The 24,182-nt window shown below is 41.5% G+C and overlaps 1 protein-coding gene across 1 annotated transcript in view; it reads right to left on the reverse strand.

The window, feature by feature from the left end:
- The window catches only part of LIMCH1 (LIM and calponin homology domains 1), a 990,782-nt gene that overhangs the window by 226,041 nt on the left and 740,559 nt on the right, over positions 1-24,182 (reverse strand). The window contains exons 14-17 of the mRNA XM_078678256.1: positions 23,350-23,589; positions 22,005-22,040; positions 15,659-15,785; positions 4,728-4,885 (exon numbers count right to left, since the gene is read on the reverse strand). Of these exons, the coding sequence (XP_078534382.1) occupies positions 4,728-4,885; positions 15,659-15,785; positions 22,005-22,040; positions 23,350-23,589 (561 nt within the window). The remainder of the gene's footprint in view (positions 1-4,727; positions 4,886-15,658; positions 15,786-22,004; positions 22,041-23,349; positions 23,590-24,182) is intronic.

Here is a 24,182-nt window from a genome sequence, read left to right on the forward strand (position 1 = left end):
CCGGTGAAATGGGGGACGGTCTGGGAGGCTTGGAATCATTACCGCGGAGATGTTTGTGTGCCCCCGATGTGTTCCAAGGAAGTGGAGGCGCAAGTGTCCCCTTGATCCATTACCTACATTTTGTATCTATTATTTTGAATGTTTGGAAATGTACTTATGTAACTTGCAAGAGCTGCATGTCACCTGATGTTTTTCTTTGTCGTTTTGTTAATAAAAATAATTTTTTTTAAAAGAATTCCCTCCTACCGCCAAGTCTTTGAAATCCTGTAATGTAAAATTGTGTGCAAGTACTGAGCACCTTCCTAAAATTTAGGAAACGGTCTCCTTTATAACTCTTTGGTTTATCTTGTATATAGTAAGCCCCCGCAGACTATTTCCATCTACACACCCAGGATGTGGAACAACATCTCTATATCCATCAGAACTGCCTCAATGTTGTCCTACCTTAGGATATAGTTCAGATCTTTAAACACTACATTACATTGCATTAACCGTCAACAAACCAGTGTCTTCGCCTTTTACTCGCTGACTTTGATTGTCTTTGACCAGCGCCTTTTGGCTAGATTCACAATATAAAATGCCATATACTTACTTCAGGAAAATATTACTTATTGCATGATCACCGATAGTTTTGGACTCATGCAGCTGGTTTTTACAACACTGGGTACTGGAACTCTGCTAACCAGGCCCCAGTGCATGTGCTCTGACTCCTAGTTAGGCATATTTACCTTACCTGTAAGTCACTAGTATATGGTACAAAGTCTATCCATGATCTTTAAGTTAAATGGCCTTAGTGGACAGCTGCACACATTGTGCCACCACTAGAGTTAAAGTGCAAAACATTACTGCATGCGTACCACTGTAGCCGGTCTGTACAGGTTTAAAATTGAAAATTTGACATGTAAAATAACCAGTTTTATCCAGCCTAAACCCTTTTAAAAATATTAATAAGTCGCCCTCTAAGCAGGCCTTAAGTGCCCATAAGGAATGTTTAATCTTAAACATGCCCTTACAGGGACAAAGGCCTAAAAGCTATTTTCACAGTAGCAGGGTTAGCTGCTCAATAGGAAGGCTTTGGGATACAACATTAAATTCAATATTGATGCCTCCTACAAAGCTCATTCTTTGACTTGTAAAATACTTATTTCAAGCCCAATTCACTGGTAATGTCAGATTTGCAATAAATATCTTTTAAAGGGTACTTTTAAAAATTCACCTTTTAACTGCCTAAAACTTCTACAAGCCCATTTGCATGAGTTTCCAGCTGTCATCAAGGAGCTGAATAGCCCCTTGATTAGGTGTGAACTGGCTCCCAGAGCTGAGACAAAGGCCCTGGGGATGGGGAGGTTTTCTGTTCCTCTGACAGGCTGAGCATCTGGGCTGCACCCAGGAACCTCAATTCAAAGAGCCTTACCCTATCACAAACAGATGTAGCTAACATTTGGCCTTGCCACATCCTTTGTTCTCCTAGTCAGTAGTAACAAATCCCAGTGGAAGAGGAGCTGACCCATAGCCGTTTTTAAGGGGCCACACAGAAGGGGTTTCTCATTTCCCAGACCACAACTCTAGGTTAAGCATACAAGCTCTGCACAGTGGAAGAAAGGTTCTGCCATGTTGGAATGAAAGTAGAGGGGCACTGTTGTATAGAAACAGGAAGTGCTGTCAAAGTGGGTAGTTACTATTAGGAACTTTTTGAAATTGGTTAGGGAGAGGTCATGAGACACAGGCTGGACCTGCTCCCATTTGTACTTAGGTCAAAGAAGAGGACTCCAGTGGTCAGTTGACTGACCTCATGTTAATCTACAATGACACAACAAGCTGCTAGAAGCTCTTTTCCTCAAGAGTCCAGCTGACCAGTTCTAATTGGACCTGCCCTGAACCCTCCTGGTGACTTCTCCTATAGTGAGTCTTGATCCCCACGTACTGCTCCTGCAGCCCATGGACCCTTGGCTGAGTTAATGTGTTCTCCTCCTAATATCCTGAAAAACTTTTTATCTCAAAGTGCTACCGGAGGACTGGGATGAAACTACCAAGACAATCTAAGAAAGGTGTATTGCCACTGGGTCAATGATTCAGGTAGCTACGACTCTGAACTTTTACGCAGCAGCAAATCCGATTCAGCAGGACGCTGCTGAGAAGTTAGCTATCCGGCCTTGTGGAGCCTTCATAGACTACAGCTTTCCGCCTTGCAACACTGGAGGAATTTAAGATTTAGAAAAGTAAGTCAGAATATAGGAATCTTTACCGGGCATAGGTGTCAAAAGTATCCGGTCGATGAGGGACCTTCCTTGGGTGCAAATTTTGAATTTCTCCCACCCAGACCTTTCCTTCCAAAAGCCAACAACTTCACTGACATCAGCTTTATCCTCCGACCACTAACCGGTCTTGTGGAGTCCTTCTCGTCCACATCCTGCTACCTTACCCCACTAATGATTTTTTACTTCCATTTCAGAGACTACGTCAGAGGGGTAAAACTTCCAACTGGGACAAACCTGGTTTCTGTGTCTGACCACCGCTCCATCAGAATAGGCCTTAAGTTGCACCGAGAATACCGGTCAAGCGCAACCACTACTGCAGTCGGCGCATAACACTTTTCGGTGCTATTTTCATTTAAACTTTTAAAGTTCATATCTCTAGGTCCCATTATTGAATTTTTGTCAGTTTGGTGTCATTTTAGTTTTTAAATTAGCTTCTATTTTTATAAATTGGAGTGGTATTTTTATCACGTTGTGTTTTCGACTTTTTTTTTCAAACTGTTTTGGTACGTCAAAATGCTCTATACATTTTTTTTAAGTTAAGCGTGCCTGCACTGTGCCATAGCCACCAGGGTTGAGCTCAGATTTAAATGGCTGAAACCTTTACAGGACCTAACATAAATAGTGACATTAGTACTTGTGGCGGGCTACCATCCACCCCAAATAAAAATCCACTTTCTCACACATACCACAAACTGGTCCACTCAGGATGTTATTACCACCTTGGGGACTGTGACAGCTTTCTTAAAATGCTAGCCTTTAAGAAGACAACACTCCAACAGCAATTCTTCTTGAGAAGCAATCCCATTGTGTGGAACTCTATTCCACCAGCCATTGAGAAAATCTAGTATAAAAAGTTTTTAAAAGTTGAAAATCCTTCCCTTCAATGTTATTCCCAGCTACTAACAGCAGACATTCAGTTGCAGTACTGCCTCACCGAATCACCAATGCCAGAATCTTTCTATTTAGTATTTGTCCTTGTAGATATGGTATTTCTTTTTATTATGCTTAGCACACTAAGACCGGCTTGAGTGTTTCGTTTCACTATGATGTTCAGCCTATGCAAATGCACTGGATGTTTTCTACTACTACTGCTCAACCACTACTAGATAAAGTACTCTGTCACCACTGGGTCTTATCAGCACTAAATATAAAATTGATCAATATAAACAATAAACATCATGTTGACCCAGGTAAATAAACAGTGCAACATTTGTCCATGCCCTACGTAGAACACAGTCAGAATAACAGATTATAATATGGAAAAATGAAGTGGCAGCATAACCAAGTGTGATCTTTACTCTACATACTTTGAGTTATAAAAATTATCAGAGTTTTCAATTAGAAAATTTTTCTATTTGAGAAGAAATTTTCACAATTTTGACAAAAGTTGACAAAGCATCACATCTGCACACTATTATGGAAACAAACTGAGCAAATTGAATTTAGATCTGTTTTAAACCACAGCATTTACTTTCAGACGATTTATGGTTTTCTTTACCAGTAATTGACATTCAAGAACTTGTACTACTTTCTCAAGAATGTCTTAATAACTTTCATACACATTGGGATAGTAATTTAAATATAAATTGAGAATGATTTTCTAAATAACAATGTTTAAATAAAACTTGCATTTTGAAAAAAAAAAAAAAAACAGCCCCATGTTTTAAGTAGGCTGTACCCCAACATTTGGTATGTATTTGTACAATGTTGGCAATGTAGTAAGGAGCACAAACAAAATGGTCACAAACTAAAAATTAATGACATAGATAATTCAATTAAACAGATTTTAGGTCTATGCACAATGCAGAACATACATCCGGGGTCTAAGGGGTGAGGGACTTGAGTCCACCCGCCATAGTAGTGGGTCGGGACCGCCCACCTGTAAGGCGGCGATCCCGCACTCCACATCAGGATGCGACCGCCACCGTGGAGGTCGCATCCAGCGATTTTACATTGCGGATGATGCTGGTGGCTGCAGCACTCCTGCAGTGTTTGAAATCGCATGTTGAGCATTTCCATGCGCAGTGAAATGTAGTGCACATACACCCTCCGCCCACACAGAGGGGGCCCGCAACGGGCCCCCGAACCCAGCCTCCACCAGCCTTTCCGTGCCGGTTCCACCGCCATGGAAAGTCTGGCTGGCGCCAGGATTGTAATCTAGCGGGAAGTGCCTGCTAGGCACTGCTGCCAATTTACCCATGCTGACCGCTCTGCCAGGCAATCGTGACGATTGTCTATGGCAGAAGCGTGGAGGGCAATCTTTGTGATTGCCGCGGTCACAAAGCGATTCCCCCCGCCATTCTAATGTGGCGGGGGAAATGGGAGTCAGACGGCGGAGGGACGGCTACCGCCAGCCTGGCGTTGGCGATCCTTCCGCCATCATAATGAGCCCCTAAGTTACAAAGCAATTTCTGCAGTTTGAGTGGTGAAGTTGTTTATCATGGTGCCCATGCAACAAAAACAACGTACTTCTCTTCCACTATTTCCCTGTAGGTCTTAATGCTTTTCCGTCGTTCGCTTAATGCATCCTCGCCACTCAGCACTTTCTCCATCTTCTTTCTTTCTTCCTCTTTTTTTATGAGGTCCTGAGACGCACTCCTTCTGCGAGTTTTCCAACGGGCAAGATCCTACACAGATACAGAAATTAACAATTGCACAGGCATTTCAATTTAATGTAAATAACGTATACATAGTTACAAATACTGCCGATCTAGCAGCAAAGGCTCTCTAGTAAAGTACACACTCAATATCATGGTCTAGGCTGTAGCTCTTGTCTCTTTTACTCCTGTCAACCAATCTGAATCGTTTGCACTGGGGCAACAAAGAATTTTTGTTTGGTGGACATTTTGAAAAGATGAGGTCTCTCTGCTTACTTGAAATGGTGAAATTGAATTCAGTATTTGATGAAATACCTCCAAAATATAAAATGCACGCATATATTTACACCTTACCTAATCCATGGTATCAGGATATCCCCAAAAAATATAAAACACAAACTCAATGGATTGTAGAATTGTCCTTTAATGCCTACTTAAGAAGAAAGAATCAGGATAAGTTTGGGAAGCTTATGGCTTATTTTATTTACTTGCTGTCAGGTGGCATTTACGATTCTACCTTTAACTGTATCACTCACAGAATTCCTTCATGGTCTGTAAAAGGAGGATTTTATCAGATTGCAAATACGCTGCTGCCTGAGGCCTCAGGCTGGAAAACTGGTGTATCCTGGATTCTGTTTGTCACCCGAGTGGTAGCAGATCTGCTGTCTAAGCCTAAAACGTCTGCCTATAATGACGGAGAGGTGTGGTGTCAACGGTCTAAGACTGTGACATCTATGTAACACAGTGATGTACACATTAAAAAAAAAATGATAGACGATATGTCTAAGTGCACACCCAATTTATATTAACCTACTGTAAAACATAAGTACCGAATATGCACAGCTGTCCCAATTTATTGAAATATTTCTTGGAAGTGGGCTCCATAAACACATCTGGTAAATGCAAGGCATGCTTGGCATACCATGAACCTTTTGGATCATTCTGTGTCTACTCTAAAACTCTCTAAAGAGCAAAGCCTTCCTCAGGCCTCCCTGGAAGAGGTAAGGCGTGCCCACTTTGCATGACTGGTACAATAAGGGTTGACAATGTATACCCCACTGCTTTGAAACTTGGTCAGTCAACTCTTTTGAATCTAGACCCTTACTCTAAAGTAAACCAGTGTTGAGAATTGTATAAATTCATTGTTCAAAGTGCTGATGTCATATCCCGAGCACTATATATGTGCTTCCTAAACCCAGACACAGGCAAACCCAATATAACTTCAGTGACAACAAATTACTAAAATCCAGTTCATATAATACGTTCTGTGCAGAAAATGGGGGGGGGGGGTCCCCACAGAATCTTGGATCTGGCAGTTATTTCTGCGATGGATCTGGGAACCGGTGACCCAGTGTAATATGCAGAATTTGTACTGGTGTAATTTTCTAACAACTGGAAACAGGCGTGCAGCGCCCGCACGTTGCCTGATTTCTATTCGAAGCAGCAAGGCAGAGAGGGAGTTTTATTTTCACTTTCAGTCGGGCCCAAAACAAAGGCCAGATTTAAAGGGTCATCATTCCTTCTTTTGTTCAAGTATCACTCTGCCTATGAGATTTCTGGAGCCCATCACCTAGATGCCAATTCAATGGAGGAAACCAAAGGTCCAAAGTGTGGCATCACTTCACAAGCACTTAAACTATAATTTAAAGGCAGGTTTTTGACTTCGTTCAAATCACCACCTGCCATGTAAGATAAGTGTATGTACTGTAAAAACAGCAGATGTATCTGTGTGTAGGAGTAATTATACACTTAACATTTAAATGGGACCTATTAACTTATTCTTTATTTAATTATTTTCTAGTAGTTCTCATGCCAGTGTAGGATGTCTGTGTTTACATCACAGAGACAAATCATCCAAGTGTGTAAATTAATGTACAGGAAATATTACATAAGGCAATGTGGGTTATGAGGTGTAGAAGTCGCATATCATCCATACTTGTGGAGATTACATGTTACGATTGTATGGGCAGGAGAAACACGAAGCCAAAGTTCAAAATGTAGCGCAGTGATTGGGGTTGTCTGCACTAACAAAACTATTACTATACAAAGGAACACTTCTTTGCAAACTTAGAATAACAGCAGATTGAGAAATAACAAAGGCCCTACACACAGTACTTTCAGTCTGCATGCAGGTTCTCGAGGTCAGTTCACAGCTCGCTGTGCAATAGTAGGATTGAAACTTATGAACCAGATTCAACAAAAGAATTGCTGGGTATAAAGCAGTAGCCCACTTACCTATCCACATAAAATAGAAATCTATGATCTGCATGTTGCACAGTGTGCTTTTCTGCAGGCACATTAACTCTATGTTACTTTATGAGTCACAACTGGACAGAAAACAGAACTATCCAGGACCTCCATAAAACACCACAATTATCCTACCATTATCATAATCTCCTTAACATTGGTGGGCACACAAAGATCTCTTAGCAGGTGTCTTAACCCTATAATATACTTCAAAATGCAGCCACTTTGTGACCAATTGAGTAAGAGCATATTTACTGTCACATTTCTCCTTGCGGCCAATTTATGGGCAGCTCCTTATTAAAAAATAAATGTATACATTGACTCAGACTCTGCTTTTCATGACTTCCTCCCCGTGGCTGTACCCCCTTTCCTCTGCCACACCATGACCCCGAATTGATGGGTTCCCATAGTATTGTCTTCCAATTCCAGCACTGAATATCATGGTTATTAGCATCAAGCTGTAAACTATGTGGTATCCCTCAGTAGGATAACTCCAGTGTAACTAGACCAGTCACGTAGTCATGGGCGTCGATTTATCAGAATGCCATGGGTAGGGAAATGAAATCACATGGCATGTGCCTCCCTGCCTGATGTTACAGGAAGTGGCATCATGCAAACTTTGCCCTGGTGACATCAAAGGAAGTGACATCACCTGCCCTTTAACCCACCACAATGAAGTCACAAGAAATGACATTGCAAGGCATTTGACCTGATAACTTCACAGGAAGTGACATCACATGACCTTTGGGCCCCATGAATTCAAAGGAAGTGACATTGCATCAACTCTGACTTGTTGTCATCACAGGAAGTGATGCAACTAACTTTTGATTGCATACATCACACACAGAGGCTGGAAAATCTTTACAGATTCAAAAGTACCCTATAAACAGACATGCTTCAAATCCTATTGTAAATGCAGCTACGTACATTGTTTCAGGTAGCATTTTCAGATCTACAATTACGATAATGTAGCATTGATTAAGAACCTATCAAATAGTGTAAAACTACGGAAAATATGATAGTCAAGTTAAAGTCAGCCATTATCAATACCAAATAACTTATAAAATGGAAAGGTTGGTAGGCCTATAATGGTCAAAAAAAGTTCACTTTATCATTTGTTTTAGAAACTAACAGCCTGATTCATCAAGCTAAATTGCACTTGCAAAGGGCAAGATTCTCAGAATCTTGCCTTTTGCGAGTGCAATTTTTGCATTTGGGATTCATCATCCCAAATGCAAAATTCGCTATTAAAGAATTCGCACATTTGCGAAGAATTGTATTTAAGGAATCTCTATTTGAGATTCCTTAAATACAACTCATGAATCATTTTAAAATTGCGAAATTGCAATTTTGGCCCACTATTTACCGAGAGGTCAGACCTCGTGGTAAATAGCAAAAACTTAGAAAAATGCATTTAAATGCATTTTTCTAAGTTGCATGTTACACACACACACATGTCCTTTGGACATGTGTGTGCGCAACACCAATGTAGATTACATTTCAGGGGTGCTACAGGGTGTCCTTTGGACACCCCTGCACCCTTGAAATCGCATCCTTATTTGCGATTAGCTAATTGCTAATCGCAAATAAGGAATAACTCCCCATTCATTAGAATGCATGGGGAGTTATTCCTTATTTGCGATTAGCAATTTGCTAATCGCAAATAAGGAACATGTAGGAATCGCAATATTTTTTGCAATTCCTACATGAATCCCGTTTTGCAAGTCCTTAATAGCGATTCCTTATGAATCGCTATTAGGGGCTCGCAAAACGGGAGAATGATGAATCTGGCTGTTAGAGTACTGTGTAATTAACTCTCAGTCTTGGAACATAGAGAATAGTGATATTTATCAAGTTCTCCCAGCAACCTTCCTTTCCATGACATGGTATACATACTTCTAGACCTGTGGAGCTATTGATCCTTTCCAGGTTAACTATTATTAATTTCTTCTGCAGAAAACATGCACATCACTGGTACAGTACATGAGTTGATCAGTAATCTGCTTATTTTTCATTAGCATACCTTACAGCAACATGCATCTTCTCTAACAGCCAAAATGCCCAAAGGCATGAATGCCTGCTTCACAAATGCAGATGTTACAGTCCGTATTTTAAAAAGACTACATTTATTACAGCTCCTAAAGGAAAACTTTCCACATTGTCAAAAGCCATCACACACACGCATACAGAGAAAATGATTCATACTTGTGTAAAGAAAATATTAAATAAGGCAAAGGAGACTACAAGGTGTAGGATTCACAGGTTATCCATACTGATCGGCACTTTTGAAGAAAGTTTAGTTTGGAGAAGCAAAGACACAGGATTCACAACATATCAGTAGTTAGCGTTGAATTTAATAATAAGAATTTATTTCTACCCAAACAAACCTTTCTTAGCAACATCAGAATAGGAAGTCCGGGGAAAAAACATAACTTTCTAACCTGTACCCTGCAGCTTGCATGCAGTTCTTAGAAGGCAGTTCATAGCTCACAGTGCTAGATTACGAATGTAACTTATGAATCGGTTAGCAGTTTTCCCAGGGCCTGCAGCTCACGAATCAAAACGACCGGCACCACAACAGGGGAAGTCAGATAGTCACGGCTCTTTTCGAGTTACTGTGACGACTCAGTCTCGCTCTCACACAACCTCACCTGCTCTGTGGCCCACCGGAGGTCCAACTGTCTGACTCAGTCAGAGACTGACAATTAAGTGATGCAAGTCACTCACAGACCGGGTCCAAACTTGTGTTGATTCTAGTTAGTCACTCTAGAGTCTTAATACCCAGCAACGACGCAGCAGGCAAAAGTCAGGCCGCACCAGCGGTGCTTTTACTGCTTTGTGGGGGCTGGCCATTCATTTTTGTTAGGGCCATCTTCATTGGTAGCACTTTCACACGCTACCAGACTGACCGCGCTGGGACCCAGTCGGCAGTCCCAAACACTATGGTACACATACACCAGGCACCACATCCTCAGCTAGGGTAGTGTGCAGCAGGCGAAAGGCAGGCCGCACCAGTGCTGCTTTTACTGCTTAGTGGGGGCTGGCCATTCATTTTTGCTAGGGCCGTCTTCATTGGTAGCACTTTCACACGCTACCAGATTGGCCGCGCTGGGACCCAGTCGGCAGTCCCAAACACTGTGGTATACATACACCAGGCACTACATCCTCAGCTAGGGTAGTGTGCAGCAGGTACGTGCATGCATTTACACACATGCGATGCTAGCTGCAGCACGTGTCTTTTGTCGCTGCCCAATCATGCCCAGCCATGCTGCACGGACTTTGTGCTCATTCGCTCAGCTTCCCGGCGCAGGCCCACAGCAGATGCATTCAATGTATCAAATCAAGGACTGCATCCGCCGGCCAAGCCTCATCATAGCAACGAGTGAGACGAGTTCTTTCCCTCATCCAGCTCCAGCTTGCAAACAATCATGATGTCTCTGCAGGCAGAGCTTCACCACAGCAGTGCTATCAAGCAATGCTCACATCGAGGCTGCTTTTATGCCACCAAAGCGCTTGCCAAGGCTGACAAACAGCCAGGTGTAGCAACGGTTGGCTGCGACCCCTGGTGACCCCCTAATTGCGACCATGCATGTAGTAAGTGTTCAAAGGTTAGTCACTACAACGGAATACAACATCGGAGTGCCTAGACTGAGCCTAAAACCGCTCATGCTGCAAACTGAGAGGTGAGATGTTAGCAGAAGCAAGTTTCCAATCTCTAGAAATTGTTACCACAGTAATCTCGCCTAAAAGGAGCACATTCCTGTACACCCCAGTGGCTAAAAACACAAGCTGAGAGCAGAGACCCACTGGCTCGTGGGCCTGTGTGGCAGCACCCGCGGTGCAATGTTCCTGGGACTGCGGTGAACTCCAGATGCCTCTTGTTAGACCAGAATGATATCACTCAAGACATCAGGCCCACTGTACAGAGAGCCTGAAGCGAAGGATGAAGCCTTTGTCTCTTTACAGTGCCCTTGCGACTGCAGAACATTTATGCTGCTTGGGAAGTGGCATTTTTAGGAAATGAAAACTCTGCCCTTCCCCGGTCTCGTTTCCTCTCCTGTCAACAGCTCACACACCCTCACTTCAACAAATTATTCGTGGCCACCAGCTCAAAAGTCTGAACAAAATGGAATGTTGAAGCGAATGTTTTGTTTCGGAAACCATGGGCCCTTTGTCCATACTTGTTACGTTCAACTCTGCCTCGGAGCAAAAACACAAAGCCTTTCTGAGGCACTTTGCAAAGCAGAGAAAATACATTATTTTAAACTAGCCATTTCCGTTTAACTCTGAAAAAACATCTATTAAAAAATAAAGACTTGTTTTCATATACCAGCTGAACTATCCAAATGTACTACTTTAGTCTAGAGCATGGGTACCCGGAAACATTTCCCCAGGGGCCAAAATGTTATGTGACTGAGGGCCGCATTGATGCCAGTAGGGTGGTGGTTGGGGCTGGGGCAGAACGGGTGGCTAGGGGAGGGGGGTAGAGGGGGAGGGTCAGAGGGGATGTTGGTGGTATGGTGGGTATAGGAGAAGCTAAATCTATATTTCCAGTGGCTGAACTTGCACAATGTGAAATCAGAAGACCTGAGATTAATCCCGGCATCCCCACTTACCAAATTGTGTGATCATAGGAAAATGTTGTATTTCACTTTCCCTCCTTTTTCTTTGCTATAACATATAGGAGGACCTCGAAATACATTACTTCAGATGTGCGCTTTACAAAACCTTCTCCTGTGTTTCTCCTGTGTTTGATTTAATAAACTGTAATGTTGTTTACGTATAAAAGGAACTCAGGCCACTCAGAGGATGCACGTAGCACTTGACTTGCCGCTTAGTTCACATTGTTGTCAGGGAGGCGGTAGAAAATGAATCTTTCTAAATTCATGTTTGAAAACTATCACTTTTTAAAAAATACTTCTCAATGCACTGATATAATCTCTGTACTAAAGACAAATGGATTTGCATGTTAATTAAATACATTTTTGAATTTTAAAAAGACAATTATATTTTTACAAGTTTGTTGCAAGATATCTTCACTTTACCTTTAAATAAATGCTTGCCCATTTATTTAATATTTTTTTAATGTTTGTGTTGAGTCGAGTAAACAACAGCCTAGGTCTGCTGTTGACCATGGGGGGGGCATGTAACGGTCAGGAGGGCCGCCTGTGGCGGTAAGTATCACTAGCTGGATAAAGTATTGATGACATGCGTGTCAAACATCCATCTTGCATTAGCTGGGACATCTTAAATCAATCTGAAAACCAAGTATTCGGCAAAATATTTTTGGTGAATAACTTGCTCCACTTAATTTATATTACGCACCCACAGCACTGTGGAAGAGACGAGTGATGAAAAAATTGAGGAGGGGGATTCCATCCATTCATTCATTCTGCAGGACACATACAAGTCTTATGACCAAAGGCCTGGAAAAATAGGGCACTCATGGTGGGGTATTTTCCTGGGACTGGGAATATCAGCCAATCCAGAGTTCGGGAATTTGAAATGAGGCTTTAAATAGTATATCGGGACTTTCATAAACGACTAGTGTTAAGTTTTGCATTTTTGTGACCACTTTTCCCAATGCAAATTGTGCTTGGTGATTATAGTCAAAATTTCCACAAGGGAAAAACCTCATGAAGATGGTAAATCCACTTTGTTTACAATCCTGATTCCGGTGAATACTCATTTTTGTGTACAATTTCGAATTCCAGAGGACCTCCTGATGATGCTTTTAAACTAAAAACTTCCCTGGGGTTGTTCAAACCAGACATGCAGTTGAGAACATTTTTTCATCCTTAAATCTAATTGCGAATTTTCAGAGAGATAGACCAATTGCTCAATTTAGCCAATACGCGTTCCTTCAGCTAGATTCTGTGGGGTCCTTCCACTACCAGCAAAAGGCCTCACCTCTCACAAACTGCCCAAACTCACCCACTTTAAAGCGTCCATGGTCTGTGTTGTCACCCGCGAGCAGAGGCATCACTACAATGCTGTATAATCACACTGCATTTTTGTGCACCTCCTTCAGCACTAACAACCACAAGCGCAGATGGGTTAGTGGGAAATTATTTGGTAAGCAGGGGTTAGGTTTGAACTGTGATTCTGAGATGTTTTCTTCTGAACAACAGACCATGTAAGAGTGAGGTCAGTGGGGGTTTTCAGAATCAGGCATATGGCTCTTTTGGGTACTGCCGACCTAAGCCAACAGCTGAGTTCCAGCGCATAAGGTGATGAGATTACACGTGGGCCTCTTTCACACAGGCTTTTAATGTTGTCTCATAACAAACATTTCTGGTGGCCAATTTTTGGGAAATCGTCAGTATAGGTTACTGCATCACGTCACCATACAGAGGTCAACGACGTTATCTCTCTGCCATGACCAATGAGAATAGACTTTAAGAATAGGTCTGTCTGGCAACAGAGGGGTGTTTAAAAGGGTACTTCTTCTGTGTCAATGCCCCTGCAAAGGCATCGAAAGCATATAATATGCCTGACCACCACGGAACCCTTGCCTTTTCACGTCTGGAGTTTTGTATACATATAGGGGAGAGAAAACAATTGCCGAAGGCATGTTACTCACTGAGAAGGTATCAAATTCACAAGGGATATCTGCTAACCTTCGACTTACTTTGATGTATCCTTAATGGCACACACAGAATTTCAATAAAAGACTTGGAAGAAGGAAAGAAGGAGAACGTGATAATAACATGCCGATTAATGCAACTTCAACTGAAGGTTGTAGTGAAATGGAGAGCAGAATATATGATCTAGTGGACAGGAAGACCATACGGTCGACATTGGCTGCTCCGAATGGTGCTCATTTACCAGGCCCAGAGTCTTAATGCACTAAGACCCAAGCATTGTAGAGTTTAGAAAAATACATTATCGTCCATGGTATGTTGTGTTACGTCATTGTTTTTTTTAATAGAGCGCTAATCATCCATGGGGTATCAAGGCACTCTGTAGCCTGTGTGTGATGCGAGCTCTGGAGGGCTTACTTGAAAAGCCAAGTCTTCAGCTTCTTGCGAAAATCTAGAAGAGAGGATGAGAAGGATCTGATGTGTTGTGGGAGGTCATTGCAGGCTTTAGGAGGCAGGTATGAGAAGGTGCGGCCCCATGCTCTGCATTTGTGTATGTGTTGGGTGTGTACAAGTGACAAACGGGAAGGGAAGGGGTGTCTGGAAGGTTCCATGTACTCTAAGCAGCAGCATTCAGGAATCTGGCTTCATCAAGCCTTCTGATAATTACCTCCAGCTTCATAGCCCTGTTGCTTCACGTGCAGCTAGTTTGAGAAGTAAAGACCCCTTTTCACTTCTAACTGCGTGGATACATTTGTGTTGGTCTGTGGACTAGTCTTAAATTTCAACCTTTCTCTAATATGCATTTTTGTAGCGTTAGTTTTTTTTTTTTTTACCTACATAGTTGCTGACAGACCACACAAGCTAATTTAAGGGAACTGTAGTCAACATTTAACTGTTCTATATTAGTCTATTCTATTCTGAGGTAATCTTTTACAACTTTTGAAAAATACGTACAACTGCTGGTTATAATGGACTCTGGGCTCCACCCCATCCCTCCTTATAGCAATAAACACCCTACTCCACTTGTGATTCAATGAAAGTAACAGTATATTTCCCACGTTTTTCTTCGTCCATAAATGTAAGGGAGTGGGGCGTCGCACATGCGCACCATCTTACATGCCAGTCCACCCGCTTCAGACTCTCACCCATCACTGGGCTCCTCCTGGAAACAAATGGCCGCATATACAGCATTCCAAGCCACCATCCTCAAAGTACCTAGGGACAGACTACTAAGTCTCAGTGAGATTGATTCATTTGCGGCGCTGTCGGCTAAGTAATGGCAAAGACGAGCAACAAAACAATTAAATGCTGCTCTAGGGGCACAATGCAACAACCCCTAGCACTTCTGAACTATTGCTCCAAGTTCATGTATTTCATATGCATCTGCTGTTCTCAGCAGTCTGAGAAGGGCCAGGTGGATTTTTTTCAACATATATACGACGAGAGGAAAAATTCAGAAATGTGTATTTGCCGTAGGCTACATTTTAAGCAAGCAGACCTATTCACAATGTTTGCTCAGATTCTGGTACAAAGACCGTTTGTGTACATGTCAGATCTAGATCAGGGTATTGACGATGAATAGTATACAAGCCTTTACTCTCCGAGGCCGTTTACAAAAGGCATGCAGGATGAAAAGACTTATTTTTCAAAGGCTTCCTGTAATATTGTAGTTTTGACCTCATTTTTTAGACTTCATCTTGAAGACATCTACCTTTTAACCTTTTATGAAAAAGGTAAGTGTACACCCTAGTTAAATTAACCAGGACTTCCAGAAAGGAGGTGCAAGTGATGATGGACTGTAGTGCACCAATAACATTACAAGAACAGTCATGACACCCACGCCACGTCCTATGTTAAAACAGCCCTAACCAACATAAAATCAACTATATGTCTTAGAAAGAACAAAACCACAAATATCCCTCCCCGTGAGGTGCTTTGCAGCATAGTTATGGGGGTGCAATGAGATACTCACATCTTGCCACTGGTCATCCTCCTCCTTCAGCAGATTATTCACAATCTGAAGCTGCTCCTGGTGCACTCTGCTGTGGGGCTGCGTAGTGGCTGCCTCATCACACCTTACGTCAAACATACTCATGCTCCTGAAAAGCAAAGTAAAATGAGTCAGCGGTAATCACAGAACTAAGCAGTACAAACGCTAGCTCAAGGCCAACCATTGGGTACCGTCCCAAAACCAAACGTCAGAACACTGACTCAAGAAGAGGGACTCCACACAACACCGTGACCAAGTCCCAGGCACCAAATGCAGTTAGCATAAAGGGATGATATCTCAAAGACCTTTTCATGCGGAAGCGCAGTGACTTTATCAAGAAGACTACATTGGTACATTCCTTTTTGCAAAGCAATGTAAAAAAGACCGCAATTAACGGATTCGGTTTCGAAGACTTGCTTGGAAGCACTTCCATGGCAGCATTTTTTGGTGCTGTTCATCACAAGAATTGAGGCCTGTTGGAATGAGTTCACTCACTGCCAGTTCCTCTGAACTGTAGTTCGATCTTTGGAGAAGAGAACCAGCTATTATGCATTGCTGCTTTTTGAACACTAGACAAGTTCCCATTCTCAGCCCTATTTTATTACACTTCACTTGTGTGCTGAGCTGGTGAAGACAAAGCACCAGAGACATCAGTGACATGACTGCTGAAAAGAAACTGGGGAGCAGGTGCGGGAAACCACCAGAGTGACAAAGTGTTGCAAGTGAGGGTCATAGAACCTCACACTCCACATGAATTACCAGAACTAGGAATAACAGGCGTCTGTCCGATCCAAAAATTAGAAAAAAAATCTAAGCTTTCTTGGTATACACATAGGATAGTAGATTTTGAATGTTAGCAAACAAATATATCTCAGAGGTAGATGTAATGAGAGAAAACAAACGCAGCCCTGCTGCTACAACAAAAGTTTTACCTACACGTACGTCGGTGTTCATGGTCCGAAAATGTACAAAAGTAGGCGTGTACAAAATTTGAATTCCAACAATAGAATTAAGTAAACATGATAAATTTGCACTACAGGAAATCGCAATATTAGAAATATAGTGTCAAGTTAGATCTCTGGTGTAGTTCAAAACATCTTCTGTATGAAAAATCTCCTGAAAAGTCAATTTGATGTTGATTTTAGCAACAACAAAAAAAATTATGAAATAACCACCTGCTTTGCTGGAATAAGAATCCATCAAAAGTGAATTTATAGGTTATATTTCTCATCCGAGACCCATGTTGTGGATTTTTCTTCCACGATTCTTTTTATTTTATATAAACTATAAAACGATTTGAACAATTTTGACCAAATCTGTGGTTTAACATATTAATATTTTAGAACAGTTGCTCAACAAAAACTTTTCATGAAAAAAGAAAAGACTTCGAAAAATCATAGTTCGTTTTCCTGCCATACATGACATTTATTTATTGAGCAGCAAGGTAGACAGGTAAGCATGGGTATATGACTCCGGGCACCGGAGCGAGGGTAGGCTAACCAGCAAGTTGCCGCCACCCTTCTGAGTGGAGCAACACCGTGCTCCCTTACACCCCCGTCAGGCCGTAGCTCCTGCTACCTGGGTTTCCACATCGTCCAGTACAGGACTACTAGGGCCCCACTCCAGGCTACCTTCAACAAATGTAGAGCCTGTCTATAGCTGTGCACCACACTTCACATAGATCCTGAAGAAGTTCCACCTGATTCCCTTAGGAACAACCAGGCACGAAACATGTCGACCTCACCCTAGAGACTGCCTCCCAGGAACATCACAGTCCCATAGGGCGTCCACTCTTATTTTAATTAGGCAGGATCTACCTTTAACATTAAAGTTATTGATTATAGGACTGACCCTGACCTATTTTAATTTACCACTTTTGTGTACACATACTCCCACTGCCCCCACACCTGCAAGTACCCAACGGCTTCTTAAAAAGATCTCCGACAAAGAGCCCCGGAAACGGTGAGCCCGTTGAGCATTGCAGCGCCGGCCCCACGATGAGCAAAGCCCAATGATGAAGCATGACACCTTTTGGGGTGTGTGAGGGCAACATGACTAAATATTTGTATTTCCCACCTCCCCTTCCATCCCCCCTCTAGGAACTGCACTCCCTTTGTTCTACACGTTCTCCTTGAGCCACGTGTTCAGGACCTGCTTAAATATTTGGCTCCTGGTCCCAAAATCCCTCTTTCTCTAACCATAAATTCTAGCTTGAAACAAAAGTTCTCAGATGTTAAAATATGTGCAACTTCTGGCTTCTCCCATGGTTTATTTAGACAAATGTATTTCATCAGCTTGTTCCACTACTGTATGCTTAGTGGTGGCACTTGGATTTTCTAATGGATCATTATTAAATTCCATGAAACGATAGTTCACTAGTAAGAGAAGTTTTTTATGGTTACAACTTATATCTCAACTTAATACCATAATTTAAGGAAATATCTGTACTGTTAAAAGATACACAGATACAATGCAAAGTAGCACACAAGCAACATGGCATCTCAAGGTGCCATGTACTTCTTTTTACAGATTTTGGCTACCATAAAGTTTGATACAACTTTCAAATTTAGTATGGTTTTATTACACAGTTTCACGTAATTTGAGATAATGTCCTGTCACCACTTCTCACCCAAGCAGCAGTGTCAGAAAGTTCGTTTTCAGAACCGGCACACTTACTCAACTGTCACTGATAAGGTCTAAACAAACCGATTCACCGTTTCTTCTACACAGATCAAAGATCACTTTTACGCTGCCTTAGTTCTAGATTCAGATCTACTCCCCTGGATAAATAAAACAAAAAACACCAGCTGTTCATTAAATATCAAGTCTTCCTGCCAGCATGTGTTTGGTCCCATAAACAGATAGTCTCTAGGAACTTCCACCAGTATCGGGAACAAAGTTGATCTTCATAAAAACACTTCTGAAAATAACAACAACAAAAAACTTTGCCCCGCTCTAGATATACAGAAAGGATGGACACCATAAACACTTAATAAAAAGGATGGGATACCGCTCCTAGACACAGTCTAGCTAAGGTTCAGAATATGGGGATCGATTTATGTACCTATTGGGTTTGAATGTTGAACAGTGTAAATGTAAACTTGAAACTCCACAGAGAACACAAAGTCGATTCGTGAACTTTCTTATCAATAAATGTTGGGCTATTTAAGTGACAGCTGCGTTTACCCTGTTTGATTGCAGATATGATTTGCTCTTTGAGCAATTTACTGAGGGAGGTGCGAACTTGAATTTCACTGATTGATTTTAAAAGTCAATCGCAATAAGTCAGCAAACGATCACAGTAGTTAAGGTTTTTCTTGCGAGCTTTTGTAGAAAAAAACAAATCAAATAATGGTCATTGTACAAAACGGACTTGCATAATAAATAAGCTTTGCCATGGAAAGTTACTTTGCAATGGAAGGTTACCAAGGCATGCTCATAGTAGCTCTTAATCCAGTAACTGTATTCAAGCACTGCAAAGTCACAAAAGGACACAGAGGCCATGCAGATCCAAACAGGTTCCTAGCATTTCCAAGCAGGATGGGGGCAGCCTGCTTGAGCACCAGTCACCCAGCCACTGCATATCAAAGAGACAGACCATTGTAACAAGCATTAGCACCACAGGCATACAAAAGTAGGCACTAGCAAGTAGAACAGTGAATGAGCCATTTGGCACGAGTACAATTCAGTCCACAGAAATTGATGCAGAACCATACATGCTCAACGATCACGCTACATAGAAAGTGTTTATTTCCTACTAGGCATAGCAAAAAACCAAACAAGAATAACAAAATACACGTGTATCTAATTCCAGGGGTATCGTCCCACAGCAACTGGTGCTTGCAATCGCTTTGGGTGGTTTTCATTCCAAACTATCTATTCTTTTGGTGTAAGTATGCCTTGAGTTTTTCAGATTTTTAGTAGCAGGTTTTTGTGATGTTATTTTGTCATGTGTTGTGTGACCTCAATCCAATGGTATTACAAATGTATTTGATGTAATTTCTCCCGCTACCGATTATGGTGAAAGTACAGCCATTTCTTCCACCCAAAAATACTTTCCGAACATTAGAGTAAGTAAATTAATTGTCCAGCACTATTTGCCTGTACATGATCTACAAAGGAACTGTGAGAGGAGTAACTTTAACCAACACAGGTAAAATCAAACATTCTATACCAAAGAGTTCCAAACAGCAAAATTAAAATAAACTGGATCCCATGTACACATTAATACAGCGAGAATAAATAAAATATATTTGTCATTTATAAACAATCTGCCAAAAAGGACAGATCACCAACTTGCCTTGGACTACTTGGTCATTTAATCATTCATAGCAGCTATGATCAGAAATTGGGTGTACTGGCATTTACTACCAATAAGAAGTCTGTTTATTTAAGAATTCATGAATAAATGTCACGTGCTGCCTGTGAGTAAAATTATTTGTATAGCACACACTATTTAGAGAAGAGCTTACTGGCGGCTAGGGCTAAGCAACTGAGGAATGAATACTAGTGGCACCCTGCTTACCCTAATAGCAACAAGACAATACACTGCGCGACAAAGGAATCACTGGGTTAAATTCAGACTAAATACCAGATGATAATGGCTGTACCTTAAAACTACTAACTCAGTATACCAATAATGTACACCTTAAAGAAGGCCAAATATGTTTGTAACTTAAACACAAACATACTAAACAGTTGGGTGTTTCCTCCCAGAAATCATTTTTAAGACACTTCCACTCACTTTTCGCTACAGCTGCTGTCCAGTTAGGAGTCACTACACCAGAGTGAAATGCAGGCTAGTGCCCAGTACGCGCAGACATTGTTAAATTTCAACACTGGTGTAGACATATAAACAATTACATAACCTGCAACTAGCGACTTCTGTGCCTGAACGATGATCCATATCCTAGTAAACAGTGATCCTGGAGCGTGAAGAATGGCAACTAAAGATATTCCTCATTCGGCGTCTTGAACAGCCCCTCGACCTCTATGTGATATTGGTCCCTTCAAAACTCTAGCGATAAATCTGGAAGTAAAAATCTTGAATTCTTCATTTTCTTGAAATGCTGTCAAATTGCTCCTATAATTCTTCCTGATGCGAGGCCAAAACGTTCTCATCCCAATCAATGGTTTTGGTACTTTAGGTCTCATGCACCAATTATTTACTTAAATGTCCTCACTTTGAAAATTCTCACAAATCTCAGACTTGTACTACTGCGAGAGATTGCACACAGTCACTTTGTACACTAACACCTGATGACCTCACTGCAGTTTTGTGGTGCTTAACATGTGTAGACATTCACAACCCAATGTGTTCTGCAACTGCAGAAAACTTTGGGACTTTCTAACTTGTGGTTTCTGAGTTTTCATTTCAAGGATTTCTCGAGGAGTTTACTTCCCCAATTAGAGAACTATTTTTCTTAAGACTTAATCCAACCAACATTGTCGTTTTCAAATGTTATTACACTGAGACAGAGTGGCATCTCTTTGGAATGTAATTTCGGCACAACAGTTATTTTCTTGCGTTTTGTTCCATGTCATCTTTTTGCTCTGTGCCTTGAACTAAAACTATTTAACAGCTGTCTTAATGTCATTTTGTGACGAGATCTGTAGGACTTCAAAATATTATGCACTAGACCACTTTCACATACAACCTCTGGTTAGTCTGATGAAAGGCCTCAGAACTTGCCACTGTACAGCACTATATCACTCCTACTGTGCATGATATACTACAACTTACGTCAATACTAAAAAATGGATAAAAATAATAATTTTCCTCATTCCCTTCAGATTCTGGTCTCATACTCAAAGTGACAAAAGACAAAATGAATTCAGTGCCAAAATCAATTAACCCAAGAGGAGTAAAAATCCTAATTGTTTGACTTCAGAGACAGTGAAGACCTATACCATTCCTTGGTGAGTTAGGGGTCTACTTGTTTATTGTAATATACAAGTTTGTACTAAATGAACATGTTTGTTCTATCTAAATTAGCAGCCATCTTCACGTGTTTTCACTTTGAGGCTGGTTTTGACAGTTCAATAGAGATTAAGCAAAGCGAAAAACAGCCCAACAACCACACATCACTCCAAAAAAAAAAAAAAAAACAGAAAAGCAAAATGGCGGACAAAAAGCACATTAGTGTCTACATGCAGATTACATTTCAAGGTTTGCGCAGTAAATTACATTCCAACCAGGAAGAAAAAGCTTGTCTGACAAAACGGACGACGATATAAAAGGATAGACACGTTCTTTACGATGTGGTCTATTAGTAAGTTATTAAAGCATGCAGTTTAATTCAGTTTGTGAGCAAAGGGCAAAACTTACTCTGTGTCATCAGACAGAGCAATTCTTGGGCTGAATCTACAAGACCAAATAAAACATTAGCTGGATATGCTGAATGAGAAAAAAAACACAGTCAGAACACAGTACACTGCATGACCCTAGATTCGATTCTTTTCATGCACACTGGCTTGACTAAGCACACAGGTTAAACCAATTTCAGAATTTTGAGCCACCAGGGTGCAAAGCATCACCTTTCTAGGGATCTGATAAAACAGTATTAGATATATTACTGCATGTGCTTCTAAGAACAATTGCAAGAGCATTGAAATGCAAAACCATATCATTACCTACCTTTAGTTGTGACCTGAAAACAGTTTGTTAAAAGTCCATAAAACATCTGTGCTGAGCCCGCTGTACAGTGCACGTCATGTTAACAGTGCAGAAGAACAGCCCGCTTCTCAACACACGGGTGCCTGTAAAATATACTGTTCACATGTAGAAGAAACGCACAAAAAAGCTTCGGCAGTAAATGCTCCTGTTTCGATATTATTCTGGAATTGCTGAAATGACCCTTTTGTCAGCAGAGTCCATAGAAAATGGACGAGTGAGGGACAGTGCGGGCGGAAGCATGACGCGTGGTGCGGGGCTTTGAATGGAGCTGCCAGGGGCGTGCCACTGTCACGCTGCCCTAGTGTGACAAACAAAATATTTCTGTCAAATCCCCCGAGATCAAACCCTTTAGACGATGCACATCACAACCAGCAACATGCTCTAGTTTCCTGAGCATTCAAAACAAACACACAATGAGGGCGCTCCCCGGCAGCAAGCTTAAGGCGTCACTTTGATGTCCACATATCATGTCAGATAGAGACTGGTGCATTGCACAAAGATGTGCATTTCTACAGGCCTGGTGGCTGGCAGACAGACAGACACACACACCTACCTCTCAACCTGTTCAACTTTTCAAAACTCCTGTGCGTCCCTCTAAAATAATTGACCTCCCTACTTACTGCACGCTAATAAAAGTACTAGGCTCAACCGGCCACCCATCACAATACCATTTTATTAGTCTAAAGAAGTTTCATTTGTTCAAAAGTATAAAACAAGACACATTCTAATAGTATTCAGTGTTTTCATAATAGTCAAAAAAGGGGTTTGTTCCCCCCATTAACATAGGGCAAGAGCAAAAACATTAACAAACAAATGCATTATTGCAAACTGATGCTCCTCACAGCATTAGTGCACAATTTTTAAGTAAGATGTTAAAATCCACTGTCGATATCTTCACTCCGTTTTTATAAAAGAGTAAACACTGCAAAGGGAGACGAGAGCAAACCTTCACACTCATGCAATCTGCTCCAACCTCAGCACTTCAACCTGGGCTTACGTTTCTGGGGCTTCTTCTGCAGCCTGGCATGGGGAAATCGGATTTAAGGCGGGATGTTTCTGCGGGGAGACTAAAGGTCGGAGGTCATGCTCGGCATCTTCTGCTGTCTCGAGGTGCTGATCTCCCTCACTTACTTCGGAGGGTTGGGGCTGTGTGGCAAATTTCGGATGGCTTTCGGACCTTACTGGCAAAAGTGGTTGGGCATGCTCATCAAGCGGGCATGAGGGGGATTTTGTGGTGCTAGGAAAGGAAATGTGGATTTAGTTTCAAACAACCCAATACATGCTTGTATATAAATAAACTGAATGGTATGGCATCAATAAAGTCTAGAAAACTAATTCCACTCATGCATACATTGCAATATGTCTAGTTCAAGAGTGAAGGAGCCACCAGATAATATGATGGTCTTACTGCGTGCAGAGACATTCTTGAAAACTCTTGGTCATGGATTTGTCATCTTAACACCTATCATGGCGTAAGACTCCTTTTAAGTATTTCGTATTTTACCAGTACAATCAACCTGAAAAGGGTGAATTAAAAAGCTAGGCTATCTTCCCATGGTCACCCAGAGACAGTACAGCTGATCTATGGTCATTACTCAGCACTCACCATCGCCTGTACTTTAATGATACCTCTTACGGTGAGCACCTATTCGAAACTCCAGAACTGATCAATGACCTTTGCAATGGAATCTATAGCTCAGTAGGTTTTTTGGCCAGGTCTGGAAGCCAGCTGTGTCAAAAATGGCATCACAGGTTTTTGTCAAAAAATGATTTCTGATCTTAGGACTTTTCCCTTCTTTTTTAGGTGAAAGTCTACCTAAGGTGCATCTT

The sequence above is a fragment of the Lissotriton helveticus genome, chromosome 2_2 (assembly GCF_964261635.1).
Source record: "Lissotriton helveticus chromosome 2_2, aLisHel1.1, whole genome shotgun sequence".
Classification (NCBI taxonomy): Eukaryota; Metazoa; Chordata; class Amphibia; order Caudata; family Salamandridae; genus Lissotriton; species Lissotriton helveticus.